The sequence below is a fragment of the Cynara cardunculus genome (genome assembly GCF_001531365.2).
Source record: "Cynara cardunculus var. scolymus isolate 2C chromosome LG 11, CcrdV1, whole genome shotgun sequence".
NCBI classification, from domain to species: Eukaryota; Viridiplantae; Streptophyta; class Magnoliopsida; order Asterales; family Asteraceae; genus Cynara; species Cynara cardunculus.
Genome location: NC_037538.1, coordinates 16,440,243 through 16,456,413, shown reverse-complemented (window position 1 = coordinate 16,456,413; position 16,171 = coordinate 16,440,243). Strand labels below are relative to the sequence as shown.

The following is a 16,171-nucleotide window of genomic DNA, read 5'->3' as shown; positions in this document are numbered from 1 at the left end:
AATCGGTAATAAGTCAATTTTCATAAGTCAGTATGGATTAACTTATAAAAAACGACTTATTACCGGTTTGGTACCGGTATAAGCACTTTTTTTTTTTACCCAAACACTACAAAATGACTTATCTCCGGTACCAAACTGAAATAAGTCAATAAGTCAGTTTGAAAAGCTTTCCCAAACACCCCCTAAGTTATCTTAAAATTTACTAATATTTTTACACAAACAAATTACATCATAAAAACGAGAATTTATTCTCTTCGGTATAACATATATCTCGATATATTTTTTTCTTTGGTTTAATCACTTTTTACGTGAAATGCTATTTATGTAATATTTATTATGAATATTCATGTACGTTCAGGTACGTACAAGAACTCGACACCATAACTTTGTAACTCGACATTATCTTTTTCAACACTTTCTTCGACGTCGTAAGTACACAACCTGACACCACAATCTTCATCATCGTAACCCAATACCCATCAAGACTGATTGATAACCCATCGGACCGAGTGAAAACCTATCGAGAGAGATCAAGAATCTATCGAGACTGGTCGAGAATTTATTTATTGACTTGGTGTGTGTTTATGTACGTAAACCATCACCTACCACCTTCATTTCCCATCAAAGACCTATGAATTGATACATTATTTGTTTGTGTATGTAAAATCATAGTCTATCACTTTCAGCGTTTATCGAGACAGATGTGGAACCCATCGGGACAAATTGAGACCAATAGAGACTGCTCGAGAATCCATTGGGACCAACCGAGACTAATTAAGAACTCATCCATTGACTTGGTGTGTGGTCGTGTATGTAAAATCATAACCTACCACTTTCATTTTCAGCGAGGCCAATTGAGAACTTATCGACTGATTAATTGTGCGTTTGTTTGTGTAAAACATTAACTTACCACTTTCAGTTTTTATCTAGATGGATCGGAAACCTATTGAGACTAATCGGGAACTCATCAAAATCAATCGAGAACCAATAAAAAAGAAGAAAAAACATAAAAGACAAACTTGAATACGTAGAGTTCAAACTGTAATATTTTCATGATGAATATTATGGCAAAAATTAATATTTATAATAAATATCATATTAATATGAATATTACAGAGTTGTTTTCAACACATGATCAGTATGTATATTCACGATGAATGTTATAGTTAAAATGTATATTCATAATGAATATCATACTTATGTATGAATACCTAAAAATTGTATACACATGAACATATATAAATACTCATGATGAATAGTATGTGTATTTATGATGATTGTTATAGTGAAAACGTGTATTTATGATGAATATTATACTGATATATGAATATTTATTAGTTGTTCTATATACATGAACCTACATGAACAAGGTTCAAAATAGCGTAAGACGTAACGTGGCGGCAAAGTCAAGCCTCAAGCCTTGGAAGCCACGATGAGATCACGACCTTTTCAAGGCGTGACTTATGACGGCAATTCGCTATATCATATATAAAGCTATATACTTAAACATATGATTTCTACTATTACTCAATAAATCAATGATACTAAACAATTTAAATTAAGTTATATATTAAAAACTAACAAATAAAACATTAAAAAGACAAGTAAAATCAAATATTATGTTATAAAAACTGCACATTCCATCGTGGCATGCCTCAGACATAATGTAGCGTGAGACAAAAGTCTTGAGCCATGGCGTGCCATTACGGCTGTTGCGGTGAGCTTTTTCGAACATTATACATGAATATTCATAATGAATATTCTAATGAAAATGTATATTAATCATGAATGTCATTCTCATGTATGAATACTAAAGATTCGTTGAATACACGTGAAAATACATAATTATTCATGATGAATGTTATAGTGATGTATATTCATAATAAATATCGTATTGATGTATGAATAGTAAAGAGGAGTTTTATACAAGTGGATATACATTAATATTCATGATGGATATTACACAGATATACCATTTTACGTACAAAACACTTGAAACAAAAAAATAAACTATATCAAGATGGACGTCAAATCGAAGATAATAAAATTCTTATTTTTTATGTTATTTGTTTAATTAAAATATTAGTTATTTTGAAATGTTATTCGGTTTGATTATCAGTTAGTTCAAAGAATGTTGAAAACCAATCTAAGCAGAACTCGATAAAACCTACGCAATCACACCGAAAAACAAACACAAATTTTGGTCGATATTCAGAAATCAGCATGTGACCATAAGATGATGAGATCATTTACCTTTCTAGGTTTAGCAAATTATACGAGAAGACGGGTTACGAAATTTCTAAATCTAAAACGACATCAATATGATCACGCAGCGGTGCCGACTGTCCTCGAGATAGCAATCACATTAAAGTTGATCGAGTTTGGATTTTTGGCTATCGTCCCCTTGATCACTTTAGCTGCATCCTACAACATTACAAAACCTCAATTAAATCAGAAGCAAAATGGCATCCACATCAACCATTCTAGTTTATGCTGGATGGACTTCCCAAACAACCATTAGGGACCGTATACGGTTTCATTTGAAATTAGATTCCATTCCAATCCTGCATTTGGTTTAAAGTGAAGTCTAGAATTGAAATCCCAGAATTGGTCATATAGGTATTCGTACTTCGATTCTTCATAACAAACTATTGCAAGACCCAACATTTGGTATCATCTTACTAAAATTTCCAAGAAAACAAGGGCATGATCTAGTGAATATTTGGGATTGCTTATAAAAACAACTTATTAACTTATTTCGGTGTGGCACCGGTAATAACACTTTTAAGTGTTTGGATAAACAACTTATACCGGTGTCAAACCGGTAATAAGGAGTTTTTTGAAGAAGTTAAACCCTTCTGACTTATAATAAGTTGATAAGTACTTTTGTAGAAAAAGCAGGAGTTGTTTCAAATAAGCAATCCCAACACCCCCCTAATAGATGATGCTATAAAGAAGTTCTTAATCTTGATAACTATGGGTATCCATGCCAGCTTGAGCCCATGAAACCTCCCACCAAACCCCAAAGGTTAAAAAGGTCCTAAATCTATTAAAATTAGAACCCATGTGAAGAAGCAGGGAATCAACACACTACATTCTACCCTACTTTTCATAATCAACCTACTGTTGGATTTATGCAAAAAAAAGCTCTTTGGGCCTCTGAAACTAAAATTGACCAGAGTAATCAAAAGTTACCTGCAATAAGGTGCTTGATGAAGAAGGGCCATGTGAAACGGGTGCAGTTTTCCTTCCATCAAGCTCATACAGTTGTCCTGTCATTTATTATCCAAAAAATAGAGCCAATTTCTTATGTTATTATAAATTATAAAGTGAGGTCATCTTCATGTAAATTTAGCAAGAGCACTTCATTAATGATTAAAGAGATGCAATGGAATTCTTAGATGTGACCTCTTCTTTGCTAACTCAATAAGCCAAGACATATATGCAATGGAAACTAGATAAGAGGATTCTATAATCAGCAATTATTTATCCGCACAAACTGGGTAAGTGCTAATCGGGAAAAGCCACCACCCACACTTATCCGATAAGATTCTCGGTAGGCCCGATGGCACAGTAAAGTAGTTGGTAAGAACCATGATCTCTAACTGAGTAAAAATAAACTGGGTATCTGGTGACTAGGTTCAGCGATCCACTGAAAATAAGTTAAATTGAGAGAGGGGGAGAGAGATACATACCATTAACACATGCAAAGCAGATAAAATGATCGTTCACATTGTCGGAAGCCTGCAGAAAGAAATGTGAGTTTAGAATAATCGTAATCATCCTTCACAAGAAACCCTCCAACACAAACTCAGATTCACAATTCTAGGTGGCACCTAGAAGACCATGTTACACGTTTTATCCATCATCATTTATCATTTTAGGTATCTCACCAACTTCATTGAACATTAATAGAGTACATTAAACCAACAAACAAAGAAAACATTTAGAATAAGTTTCTCCTCGGCAGCCTAGGTTTATCATAGAAGCGTAAGGAAGAGATTTCCTTAGAAATTTGCAACCTGTGAAATTTCGGTGTAAAGCGGTACTGTAGGTGTTGGTAATCACAGAAGGCGAAGTGGAAATCGGCCTATGTGGCCCTAGCCTACTACACACACTAGCTTTTGTTGCAATAAATCATACCAGGGGACTAGCAACTTAGAAAAGCCAGGCATGGACTTTTTTAGTGTCGAACGGCCTCTGTTTCCATCTATTTGATAAAAAAGGGCAAAATAAAAATAAAACATTGTTAACAAATAGACCTTCCAAAACCAATTCATTTCGATTGCCTTAAACTGCTCATCAAAACCACATCAGACTTTCGTACATGAACACCACCATTTGAGTCATATTGGTCAGGGGAGCAATGATTACTTAATGGAATTAATTTCTGTGTGATGGAGGGTCACAAGATTCACATTGGCCTCAATACCAACCATGATAACTACTAAATTAGGTACTTGCACTTGATTTAGTCACTTTTTAGTCTATTCAATAAAAGCATATAGCAGATACATGTACAATTATGAATAGTTAAAATTTTATACCATGATCTAAATAGAATTATCATCATCCCACTGAACAATTATTTGAAATTCCTTCTTTCAAGGCTCATAGTATTTAGTATAGACACTACTATTCTAGTGTTCTTGTATGACCACACTTCTTTGCAACAAATGCTCATTGTGATGTGTGGTCTAAGACAGTTACAACCAAAACTTTAATAGCTTGAAATTCAAAAACTGTGATATCAGCCCCATTAGCATTTAGTTGGTTTGTCTCTTGATCATAACTCATTATATATCTTAAAACATCGCATTTAATGTTGAGCTGGAGTCTGGAATTTTTGCAAACACATCAAGATAAAAGGAGATGATATCACATTATCCGAATTTTTACAGTTTTATAAATATATTTAAAGAGACACTAATGGGGCTGATAGTGTATTTAAAGAAAATTTCTTTGCAACAAGACATCGCCAACTTTACAGTAGTAATTATGTTAAGGGGCAATCTATAGTCAACTTTAGATATTTGACTCTTTATAAGCCATCCACTTACTAAAACTATAATCCAGGAACTTCAACTCACCTCGGTCTCACCAGCAGCCACTGCATCTGAATGTGCGACTTCCATTTCTCTATCATTCTCAAGGTAAAGAGCACGCTGCAGAGAAATATGAAAAGCATATAATAGGAGGAAGAATAGCAAAAACAAAGCTTAATCATCAAATTAAAACCATCGAGAACGTTAAAAGAAACATAATACCTCCATTGGATCCATGCTTGCCGTAGATTTGTAGAACCTATCCAGAAATGAGCCCTCAACTGGAAATAAGAAACACAAATATGGTAAAAACATATTGCCCAATAACTCGCTTCACAATGGAGCCACAAGCAAACAATTCCATTAGAAAGAAACCAACTACTACAGAAAGCATATACAGATTTCCCACAACAGTTTAGGATATCAAAAAAGTTTCAAATGTACATGCTGCTGAACAAACCAAAGGAGCCATGTTCATCTTGTTCATATTTCAATTTCCACTATAAATCCTTCGCTTCTTATTCCACAAGAAAAATGGAGATAAAACCCAAAAAAGTACCCAAAATACATCCTCAGACAGTAGAAACCCTCTTAGCAGTTCAATGTATTTTGACCACTTTCTCACATGGCAATGAAAACTAACCCTCCATTTTCACTAAGTTATCAATTTTGATCTGAACCTCTGTGGCAATACAAAGCAAAAGTTAACACTATTGGACGTTCTAATTGCAAAATTCAGGACAATATACAAGGACAGTAAGAACTATGAAGCAACTTTGCAACAATAGGCCAGTACACAACTCCTGGGTTATACGGCATAAGAATACAAAGTGGACCACTTCTCTTCTTAAAGTACAGAAATCCAAGGGTAATGGCATGGAGAACTGCTGTCACCCGCCAAGCATCAATCTTAGTTGGTAAAAAAAGCTATATGGCTAGCATAAACAACGTAACTAGAAATACAAAAGAATAGTGAACATGAAATAAACAAAAATTCGTGAATCACGAGCTATGCTGTTACAGAGGTTAAAATACAAAATAGCGGTCATGACTGAAATTTGAAGTAGCGGTTATTGCGGTGGTATAGCGGTCCAAAAATAGCGGTTCATATAATATTTCTTAGAATTATATATATAATCATATATGTATGCATACATAACTTCACATATTATATGCATTAATTAAAAATATAGTTTCAACATCAAAACATCAACTTAAACAAGTTTCACAAAACAAAATAGGAAAAGTGTCGATCGGGAGGAGGCTGGAGGAGTGTCGATCAGGAGGAGGCTGCGATTGTTGACTGTCAAGACTAGTGGCTGGAACGGGAGGAGGCTGCTATTGTCGACTGTCGAGACTAGTGGCTGGATCGGGAGGAGGCTGCGATTGTCGACTTGGGTCGATGATAGAAAGAACTTAAAATTTAAAACCTACGACTTCTAAACCAGATGCATTCGTTACTGTTAACTTGTTAAGTATAATGGATTAAAATTAAATCACAGCCCAAATCAAAATAAAAGGCCCAAGGCAAAAACTCAAAATAAAGCTCAAAAAACCCCAACCTAAATACCGCTATTCCGGACCGCAATTTTCCCCTAAATATCGGTGAAATAGCAGTAAATTGTGCCGCTATTATCGGAACTCCTATTTACACCGCTATTGCGCTGCAATTAACAGCATAGATCACGAGCCAGTGAAAAAAAAACTTCTTTCAAGTTAGTTAATTTCTATCTAGGCACCTTAAAGTTTGTACACATGTTACTCCACTTTGAAAGAGCTAGTGTATGGCTATGTATGTACACTAACAGAACCTTTACTTCTAGGAGCTACATGCAAGACATATTCTGCCATATACCAGCCTTGCCAGAGAAACAGTCACTTTATAGAAAAATCAGATAACTTCATGTAATTTGAACAATTTTCCAAATCAACATTGTTGTAAAATTTGTAAGAATGGGGAATGATGATGTTGTATATGTGAATAAATTTCATAACTTTTGACGTGTATGCATGCAGTGGCGGAGCCAGGATTTCGGATCAGGGGGAGCATGAGTATACAAAAATAAGATAAAATAAGAAATAAATAAATATTAATTTTTTAAAATGCCAAGCACAATGATCTATATTGATGAAACGATAAATTCAAAAATAAATGTAAGAACCCGACTATTTAATAAGAATGGAACACTGATCTTAACAGATCCAACAACAATCTTGAAAAGTTTTATTTTCTGAAACTTATCTATGGTACCAATTTGATAGAGTTGGGCTAATAGGTGCAATTGACTCTTTTCAATTTCTGTAATTGAAATCCGAGGTTTAAAAACATCATAATAATTAATAAATCTCATAAAGTAAAAAATTTCCCGTAAATTTTCATTGTTTTTCTATTTCTTAACAATATATTTATGGAATTATGTGAAAAAACATATATAATTGAGATTAAGCTGTTATTAAATGAATTAAAGATGTGTATTACTTGTAGTGAAACCAACCCTCCTTTCCTTAAAATTACATAGATGGAAAAACCCCATGAATTAACCCATCTTATGGACAAGAACCAATATAGATGATGAAAATCACCATAAGAACTGTTACACAAATTTAATATTCGTAGGGACCAAAAGTGCAAATGGAGAATAAGTTTAGAGAGTTTTGTAGTATAGATATAAAAGTTGGTCAACATCACCCCCCAACTTTCTCCTACTTCTAGCAGGGAGGTCTAAATGGAGCAGCATGCTTGAGAGAAAGGGAGCCCAGGAAAACAACTTTTGAAATGCCTACATATATCGTTTTAAAAAATTGAAATGCCCAGGGGAGCCTATGCCCTCTCAGGCTCCAACATGGCTCCACCACTGTTTGCATGACAGAGAGAAGGTCCGATAACCAACGATATTAGAAAATAAAAAAGATCTTAGACAGGAGGTCTATGTTTGCAACACCTGAAAGATTATGGTGAGAAAGAAAACAAGAATGATAGACCATAAAAACATTTAGAAAAGCGTATAATATATTTTTATTATCTTCTAATAAGTTTACTCAAGCGGCAAAGCAAACAAAAGGGTGAAAATCATACTCCCATGCTGCTGCGCATATTTAGGGAACCAGAGGGAAGATGATCAAGAAACTAAGGTTGGTGAAAGAGAAATTTTTTGAAGTTATCCTATGTGACATCCCCCCAAAAATGGTTGCATATTTGCTGGAAAATTTAATTTTAAGTAGCTCCTGGGAATTATTAAGATGTAAATGTAACCACTATGTTTACACAACAAAGTACTCTAAAAGAGTAGATCAAGCATTTTCCTTAACCTCATTGGATATAGTTAAAAAGCAGACAAATGTCGAATCATAAAATAAAATGGTCCACGTAATTTTACAGAATATGGACTACAAAGCATGAAGATTACCTGCAGTAGTGATAATCAAGGTCATAGCACAGGTCATAAAATGCATAGTTGGTTCCCATGCATGGTATTACTATATATATAGCAGGAAACTTGATATGCAAATAAAGTGACCTTGCAAACTCCTGATATTTGCCATAGACGGTCGTGATTTAATAGATTATATATCCTTCTTGTGGTAGTGTGAGCATCAGTTATCAAGCAGGAAATTTGATATGCATTTTAAGTGACCTTGTGAACTCCTGATATTTGCCACAATGGTTACATGGATAAGAACATCCAATACTAGACCACTCAAGGTTCATTCCTTTGCTGAAAATAAAAGGAGGAAAAGCAAAACAGACAAGCTAAACAAAGAGACACCATTTTGTGGGAATTCATACATAAAGAACATGATAGAACTCATGAGAACCTCAAGCTCATAAGTTAGTGAAGTGATTAATAACAAAAATACACAACCTGAGGCAAGATAAAGTGTGTGCAACAAAGTAAGCAATGGCCTACCAAGTTTTATCTCTGAGGTGATGTTGCCTATAGCATGAAGAAGTCCAATCGTTCCACATGCATTTCCCACCGTTTGTCTCATGAAGTAAACTCCATCACAAGGATCCTGCAGTCTCAAAAGCATACAACATTCTAATCATATAAAAAAAAACAAAAAAAACAGCTTAAACATGAGCACCATGATATGGTGATGAAGTGGTACGATACATCAAAAGGACATTTTAAATTTTAGCTATCTAGCTCAGATTTAGTTGCTGCTAAAATCTAAGGCATGTGTTTTCTGTCCACAAAGCCTGCCAAACACTGCCTTGTTTTCAAAAAGGACAGGCTAAGCCACCGGGAAGAAATTATTAGCAGAAGAGGATAATGAGAGAACATCCCCTAACCCCATCCCACTGCATGAGTTCCATGCAGAAGATAAAACCATAAACTGCATAACTGCAATCCATCCCTTATTTGAGATCTCTGGATTCAAAATCTGAGCAAGGGGTATTTTATGTTTAACAAAGCATCGTTTTATATGAAGGTGAGTCATCAATTACATGTGGCCTCGTCAACATTACTGACACTTAATCTCCATCTATCAAGTTGATTCAAACATACAGGTTAGAGAATCCAAAATTTAACAACAGAACATATTTCACCAATTAATGGTAGGAATAGATTCTAGCTTATAAGCAGCATATGACCTTTAACAAAGGAGGTTATGCAATTGAAGAGAGCCTTGTGCGTTTGGATCATCCTCTTTTATTAAAAGATAATTTTGCTAAAATATACTTTTCAATGGCAAATGTTGATCAGTAACCCACCTGTTTAATGCTGTTCTGCTGTAATCTTTCTTGCTCGCTCTAAAACAAGTAAAATAAAAACATTAATCAACATGTATATACTATTCAATAGAAAATGAAAGATTTCACATACAAAATGCTTCCAGCTAGAGTGTTTCACACACAACAAACATCTGTTTAGGATAACGAACCTCCGGCGTCAGGGGGTAAAGAAACAGCACGGCAAGTACCGGCTTGGGGACCATTTCCAAGAGTTCTTCGTCAAATCCATATACATCATTGCATTCTGCCTCACCCGGAGGAACACCAAGGCCCCAAAGAAACTATCCAGATACAAAAGCATAATCATACAAACAGACATGTGTTAGTCATGTGATCCATGGATCAAATAGCTAAGTTGGCAAATATAATCTCAGGCCCTTATTAACTGCAGGAAAAGATTTTCTATGAAGGTGGATAGCATACAACTCCATTGACTATGTGATTCCGTCACCAGTGACCTTAACAGCTATTTAACCTCATCCGGTGCTTTAAGTAGCAGAACAGCAATTTAAATTTGTAGATGTACCTAACCGATAACACATCTATGGATTACTTTTCAACTTCAAATATGATTACAATATTCCTATAAGTTAATTAAGTGCAACGGAAAGGTCTGGCAGGTCTAGTATATGCACACAATTGTAATATGCGATATGATCATGAACTAAAGTCACACACATTTCATGAACACACTTAAGACCACAACATCCACAAGACCATTCCCAGAGGCCAGCCGGGTTGGTTAAATGCTAAATTAAGTAATTAAAGAGCTCATATCCTTGTACCTGATTGCTTTCTTTTCCCATCCCCAGATTAATAGGACATCACCAGTTACAACTTACAATCCCCAGAATTATACCTCCCTACACCGTGATATCTTTCTTTCAAATGCAAACACAATTTGGCCTTGGCAAGTGCATGTTCCGAGTTAGTGGACGACATAGACAATTGCAAACAAGAAGAATTTTATTTATGTGATCCCCTAAGAGAGAGTTGAAAGATGTAGAAAACCACGATATATCAATTTAATTGAGTTGATGTATGTGTGTAGATAATAATAACCCAACTGAACCCTAATTTCTCTGAAGAGATGAGCAGATAGCCACAGAATTTCTCAACCCAACTCCAACAGTAACAGCAAGTAAAACGTTAAGGAAAATCATTAGAGATGGTAGTCGTCAGGAACGATTTAATTGATCCAACAGATACAGAAAGAAGGATCGATTCAGAAGATAATAGAGAGGGAGAAAGAACCTGGTTCATAACATCGGGGTTGGCTTCGAGAGGAAGCCATCTTTTAGCTGAAGAAGCTGTTTCGGCCATTGTTGATTGATTTTAGATTTGGTTCTACTTCTTTAGCAGGGTTGAAGGCAAACAGAATAATATATATACATGCGTACATCTCTTTGTGCTATATATTAGTGTTTTGAAAGGCCTCGAATCTATCCTTTTCCATGGTCCTCCAACAAATGTTGCATTCTCTTTTTAACACTTTTTCTAACAAAATTCGAATATGTTTTATATTAAATTTAGGGGTAGTTTATCAATGCTATCTGGGTAAGTGTTTAATAGGTTTAGATTACTTCGGGGCGGTTTGGTTCATGAAACTCGAAGGAATTTGATAGAATTATAATAACAATTATTTTGATCAAATTTCAATTCATTTGTTTGGTTCGTTTCTTAAAATAGATGGAATCCTTCGAATTCCATTGAATTCCACAAATTAATGAATTCATTATTTCTTGACATAATGGAAGGAATTGAATTTCATCACCACCCACCATGAACATGCTACTATTGTTCGTCATGTCCCACCCTTAAACCCCCACCACTACTGTTGCCGCCACCTACCCTCACCCACCCACCAGACCCCACGACTAACCACCATGTCACTACTGTTGTCATCACACTCACCCACTCACAGTCACTCACTGCATATCCCTATTACGACCATGCTACTACCGTTACTGTCACGCCCCTGACCTAACCCCCACCACCACACCATGTCACTATTGTCGTCGTCATACCCACCCACTCCCTGCCACCACCTTCCCACCACTGTCGTCGTCACAGCTGCCACCTATCCCCACCGCCCTGCCCCGCCCCGCCACCCTTCCCCCTCGCTCACCCCGCCCCTAACCTAACCCCCCACCCCCACACCACTATTGTCGCCTTTATAACTGTTAATCACCTGCACACCACCCTACCCCAACCCACCACTAAACACCATATCACTATTGTTGTCGTCATACCCACCCACTCCCAGGCCCTAGCCACCGACCACTATCCCACCACTATCATCGTCACAGCTACCACCTACCTCCAAATATAAAGATCAAGATTGTGACCTCCAGATTTTTTTAGTGTTTTAGTGGTGGATTGGAGATGCCCTAAGAAATTTGAACTTGGGTAAGGCATTGCATTCTTTCTTTACTGATAACATGTCAAGTGATACAAAAATTAAGGTGGTGTTTGTCATTGGATTTCGAAGGAATTAAATTGACCAAATTTCATTTATTTGTTTGGTTCTTTGTTTGAGTTTTGACAAGGAATTTGAAGTCTACATATGGTGTAATGTAAATTTCTTGGGTTCTAATAAGGAATTTCAAATGCTTTGTCCCGTCTTTAAAGAAAAAAACTATTATATTCTTTTATTTACTCAATTTCATTGCATCTCACCACCACCACCATCGTTGTTGTCGTCAACCACTACTGATGTTACCACTATCGCCTTTACACCCACCGTTGTTATTACTATCGCCTTCACCCCCACCACCATCGACGTTGTCGTCACCACCGCCGCCGCCACCACCGTCATCGTTGCCACCGCCCTCATTGTTTCCACCATCGCCACCACAACTATTACCACTACCATCACCATCACCATCACTACCATTCACACAACTACTACCTCCACTCCATCACCACTATTATATTCAACGAATCAGAAAAAACATATTATGAAGGGATGTTTCTGTAATTTATCACTATTATAATAATTCTAAAGTTATATTTAGCGAACCAAACAAACAAACAAATTCTAATTCTTTTGCCATATTTCATTTCAATTCATGTCAATAAAACACATGGTCAAACCTAATTTAAGTTTCATTCCATCTTCTTCTAAAATAAAAACGCTCTTTGACATAAATTCGATTGTAACTCTTAAAAAGAAACTCAATAACATGTAAGATGATTTAGATGAGAAAGAACTTCGGCTTGGAGATTTATATTTGTGTACCACGAATCCAGGTTGAGGAAGGCAACGGGAAGGGATGTGGAAGCTAAACTGTGTTTTGATTAGTGATTTGGCCAAGGAAGGAAAGGATGATCTGATCGAGTAATTTTAGTGTTTATTTTACATTTATTTGAATAATGATGACACGGAATTTTACGATGTGGTTGTTTTAATATCCAAATAAGATTTAGGGGTTCTTCGGTTGCGGCTTAATGGGTTGTATAAGCCATATGCTTATTTGCTTAGTCATATCTAACTGTTCGGTATGGGCTTATTCGGTCAGTCCATGGCTGAATCGCTCAGCTACAAAAGTAGAGTCATATACACTCAGTCATTTATTGATCCATTTATTCCCCTTATTTCGTCTTCTTCTCCCATTATATGAAATCAACCAGCCATTTGTTAAAATATTTCACCATTTTTCTCCTCTGCGCCTTCTCCTTCCTTCTTCTAGATATTAGAGACCTCTCATGCTTCAAAGTTCAAACCATCATCGGGTCTAAAGAAAGTTGTTCGCCGGCATATTCCTCAACCTCCGACCGACATTTCCCCCCTTTTCAATGCGGAAAAAACCATAGTTTCAATCGTATTTTCAAAACAGAATTAGAGAGTTTTTCATTTTTATTGATTTTAATGGCGAAGGATATGAGACTGTTGGAGATGAAAAAGCGTTTGAATTGTTGGCGAAAACATGGAGGAAAATGAATTGATTTTGGAGTTGTCGATTGGTGGAATTTTTGGGAAATCGAATCGTAATGGGCGTGAATCGGTGGAAAAGGAGGTTCCAGCGGTTGGAGATGAAGAAACTGAAATATTTTTTATTTATGAAAAAAAAACAAATAACAAGGGGTAAAATGGTCATATATATCATTCAAAATGTTTATTCAGCATTGCAACCAAACAACAACTAATCTGTTATCATACAAACATCTTTATCAATACAGACAACTTTATCCATGTAGGTCTTAGTAAAAAATGAACCAAACAACCCTTTAGCTAACATTTATTGTCAAATCATTTTAAAGTAACCAGTTACCTGTTCAACACGTAAACCAAACACCTAAATATATGAAAAGATTGTTTCAAACCCTATAATTAAGATTTTAAAAGTTGGTACGCCAAAATAGGAGTCATGTCAAAGTTTTTTTCCAATTTGATGTACTTTTCCTTAAACCAAAGGGTCTTTGGCCTAATGGTATTTGGGTTCCGGTAGAGCCCAACCTCCTAGGAGGTCAAATGTTCAAATATCACGAAAGGTAAAAATGGGTGTGTAAACATCATCAATAACTTTGCAATAAATATCTCCAAGTTAATGACTATATATAAAAATGTCAACAACGGAACACTTTAAAACAATAAATATGCAACTTAAGAGCTAACATGTCCCATACCAGCTTAAGTTGCAACTGATCTATACATAAAAGTCTAAATAAAAGACTGAATTTAAAATAATAATAATAATAAGCAAGTCTCTAAGCGTGTCCGTTGCCCTCATCCAACTTCAAATTACCTAGCTCTAAGATGCATATTATAGTCAGCTTAAGCTTATGTAGTTCATGTTTGCGTGAACAAAATCATATCTTGACATACACATCATACATGTATACTTCATGATAAAAAGTAAGCTTTATCTAAAAACGTGTAACGTTGGAAGAAAAGAGATCTATAAACTGCCTGGTCGGGTATGAGTCATTTTCGCACTGAGATTTTCTAGGTTGTCCGACCTGCATATGTCTGGAACCCATTACTGGGTCATGCCACTTGTCGTATGACTTATTAGTGAAATTGTAACACCCAGATTCTCGTTAAAATTTTAAGTGTGTATTTCATCTACATTTTCATCCTCAAATTGTTTAAAATTGAGTCTTTTTGAGTATTTATCGATGGGGGTTGTTGGTGCTTCAAAACTCAAGAAAATGCATGTTTGGGAAAGGAAAGAATGGGCTGTGTGGGTACTATGCAGCTAAACGTAATTATCTTTATAAAAACGAAATGTATAAATATTAGTTGAATGAGCTATTCGGTTTAACTAAATTACAAAAGAAAAAATAACCGGGAACCAAACCGAATAGGGATCCTTACTTATTCGATTAACCAAACCTTTCTAACCAGAAATCTTTTCCAACATCTCATTTAATTCGAGTATGTTATTTGGCTTCAATAATTCTTGACACCCCTACTTGTGTTAAACTTTCCAATTGTTGATCGGCTTTATTCCTAGAAGCAATATGCAATCTACTGCTCACATTTTGACTGAACTAGAGTAAAATAAATAAACGAGTCTTTTAAGCTCGAAGGGATAGGCTAGCCTCTAGAACGTCCTCACCGCACCAATTCCTCGACCATCAGGGGAAAGAAAAATGACAGTGAGTATGCAGTAGATGGTGGTGTGTGGGTTTGAACCTATGACTTCACCCTTTCCTAATGCCCACCATTCGACCAAACATGTGTGGACACCTGATCCGGCCATAACTCTCATCCTTCCATTTATACTGTCTTTTTTTTTTTTTTAATTTCAGTTGACAAATATTTTTAAGTTTATAAGACTAACAGGCATCACATACAAGGATGTTACAATAAGTTATTAGGACAAAAGTTAAACAACCTAACAAATTTTATCTTTATAAAACAACTAGAATGGTACTCGTGCAATGCAGCGATATATATCTCGATTTTAATGTTTCATATTATTCTGTCTTTGTAGATGTTATAGTACGGTTTATGTGTTTTTAAGAAAAAGATGATGTTTTTATTTTTGAATAAAATATATATTTGAATGGTTATTTTGATCAATATAACTGAATTTTATTCAACAAATAAATCTAATTTTGATTTTTTTTTTATGATCAATATATTAAATTTTGAGAAAAAAGTAAAATGGGTGTAAAAAAAAACTTATTTTATATAATACAAAAGCCACTCAAATATTTTATGAGGATAATATAAATCTTATTAACTACTTTAATTATATGGTTGTTGTTAGTGTTGTATTATTATTATTAATTTATGAGCATCACAACTCACAAGATTCTTAGTGATATAATTAAAGAAGTGAATATATATATATATATATATATATATATATATATATGTGTGTGTATGTATGTATGTATATAAAAGTGGGTTACTATACAACTCTTTACATTTGTA

The 16,171-nt window shown here is 35.2% G+C and overlaps 1 protein-coding gene across 1 annotated transcript; it reads right to left on the bottom strand.

Annotated features, from left to right (window-relative positions):
• Window positions 1-2,134: 2,134 nt before the first annotated feature.
• LOC112521433 (ubiquitin carboxyl-terminal hydrolase 3) lies at window positions 2,135-11,176 on the bottom strand. Its single transcript, XM_025130292.1, has 9 exons — window positions 11,038-11,176; window positions 9,933-10,064; window positions 9,763-9,801; window positions 8,954-9,059; window positions 5,268-5,326; window positions 5,091-5,165; window positions 3,696-3,744; window positions 3,196-3,272; window positions 2,135-2,424 (listed from the first exon to the last, which is right to left on the bottom strand). The coding sequence occupies exons 1-9, from the start codon at window positions 11,104-11,106 to the stop codon at window positions 2,326-2,328; spliced, it is 705 nt and encodes a 234-aa protein (XP_024986060.1). The 5' UTR covers window positions 11,107-11,176; the 3' UTR covers window positions 2,135-2,325.
• Between the last annotated feature and the right edge of the window lie 4,995 nt (window positions 11,177-16,171).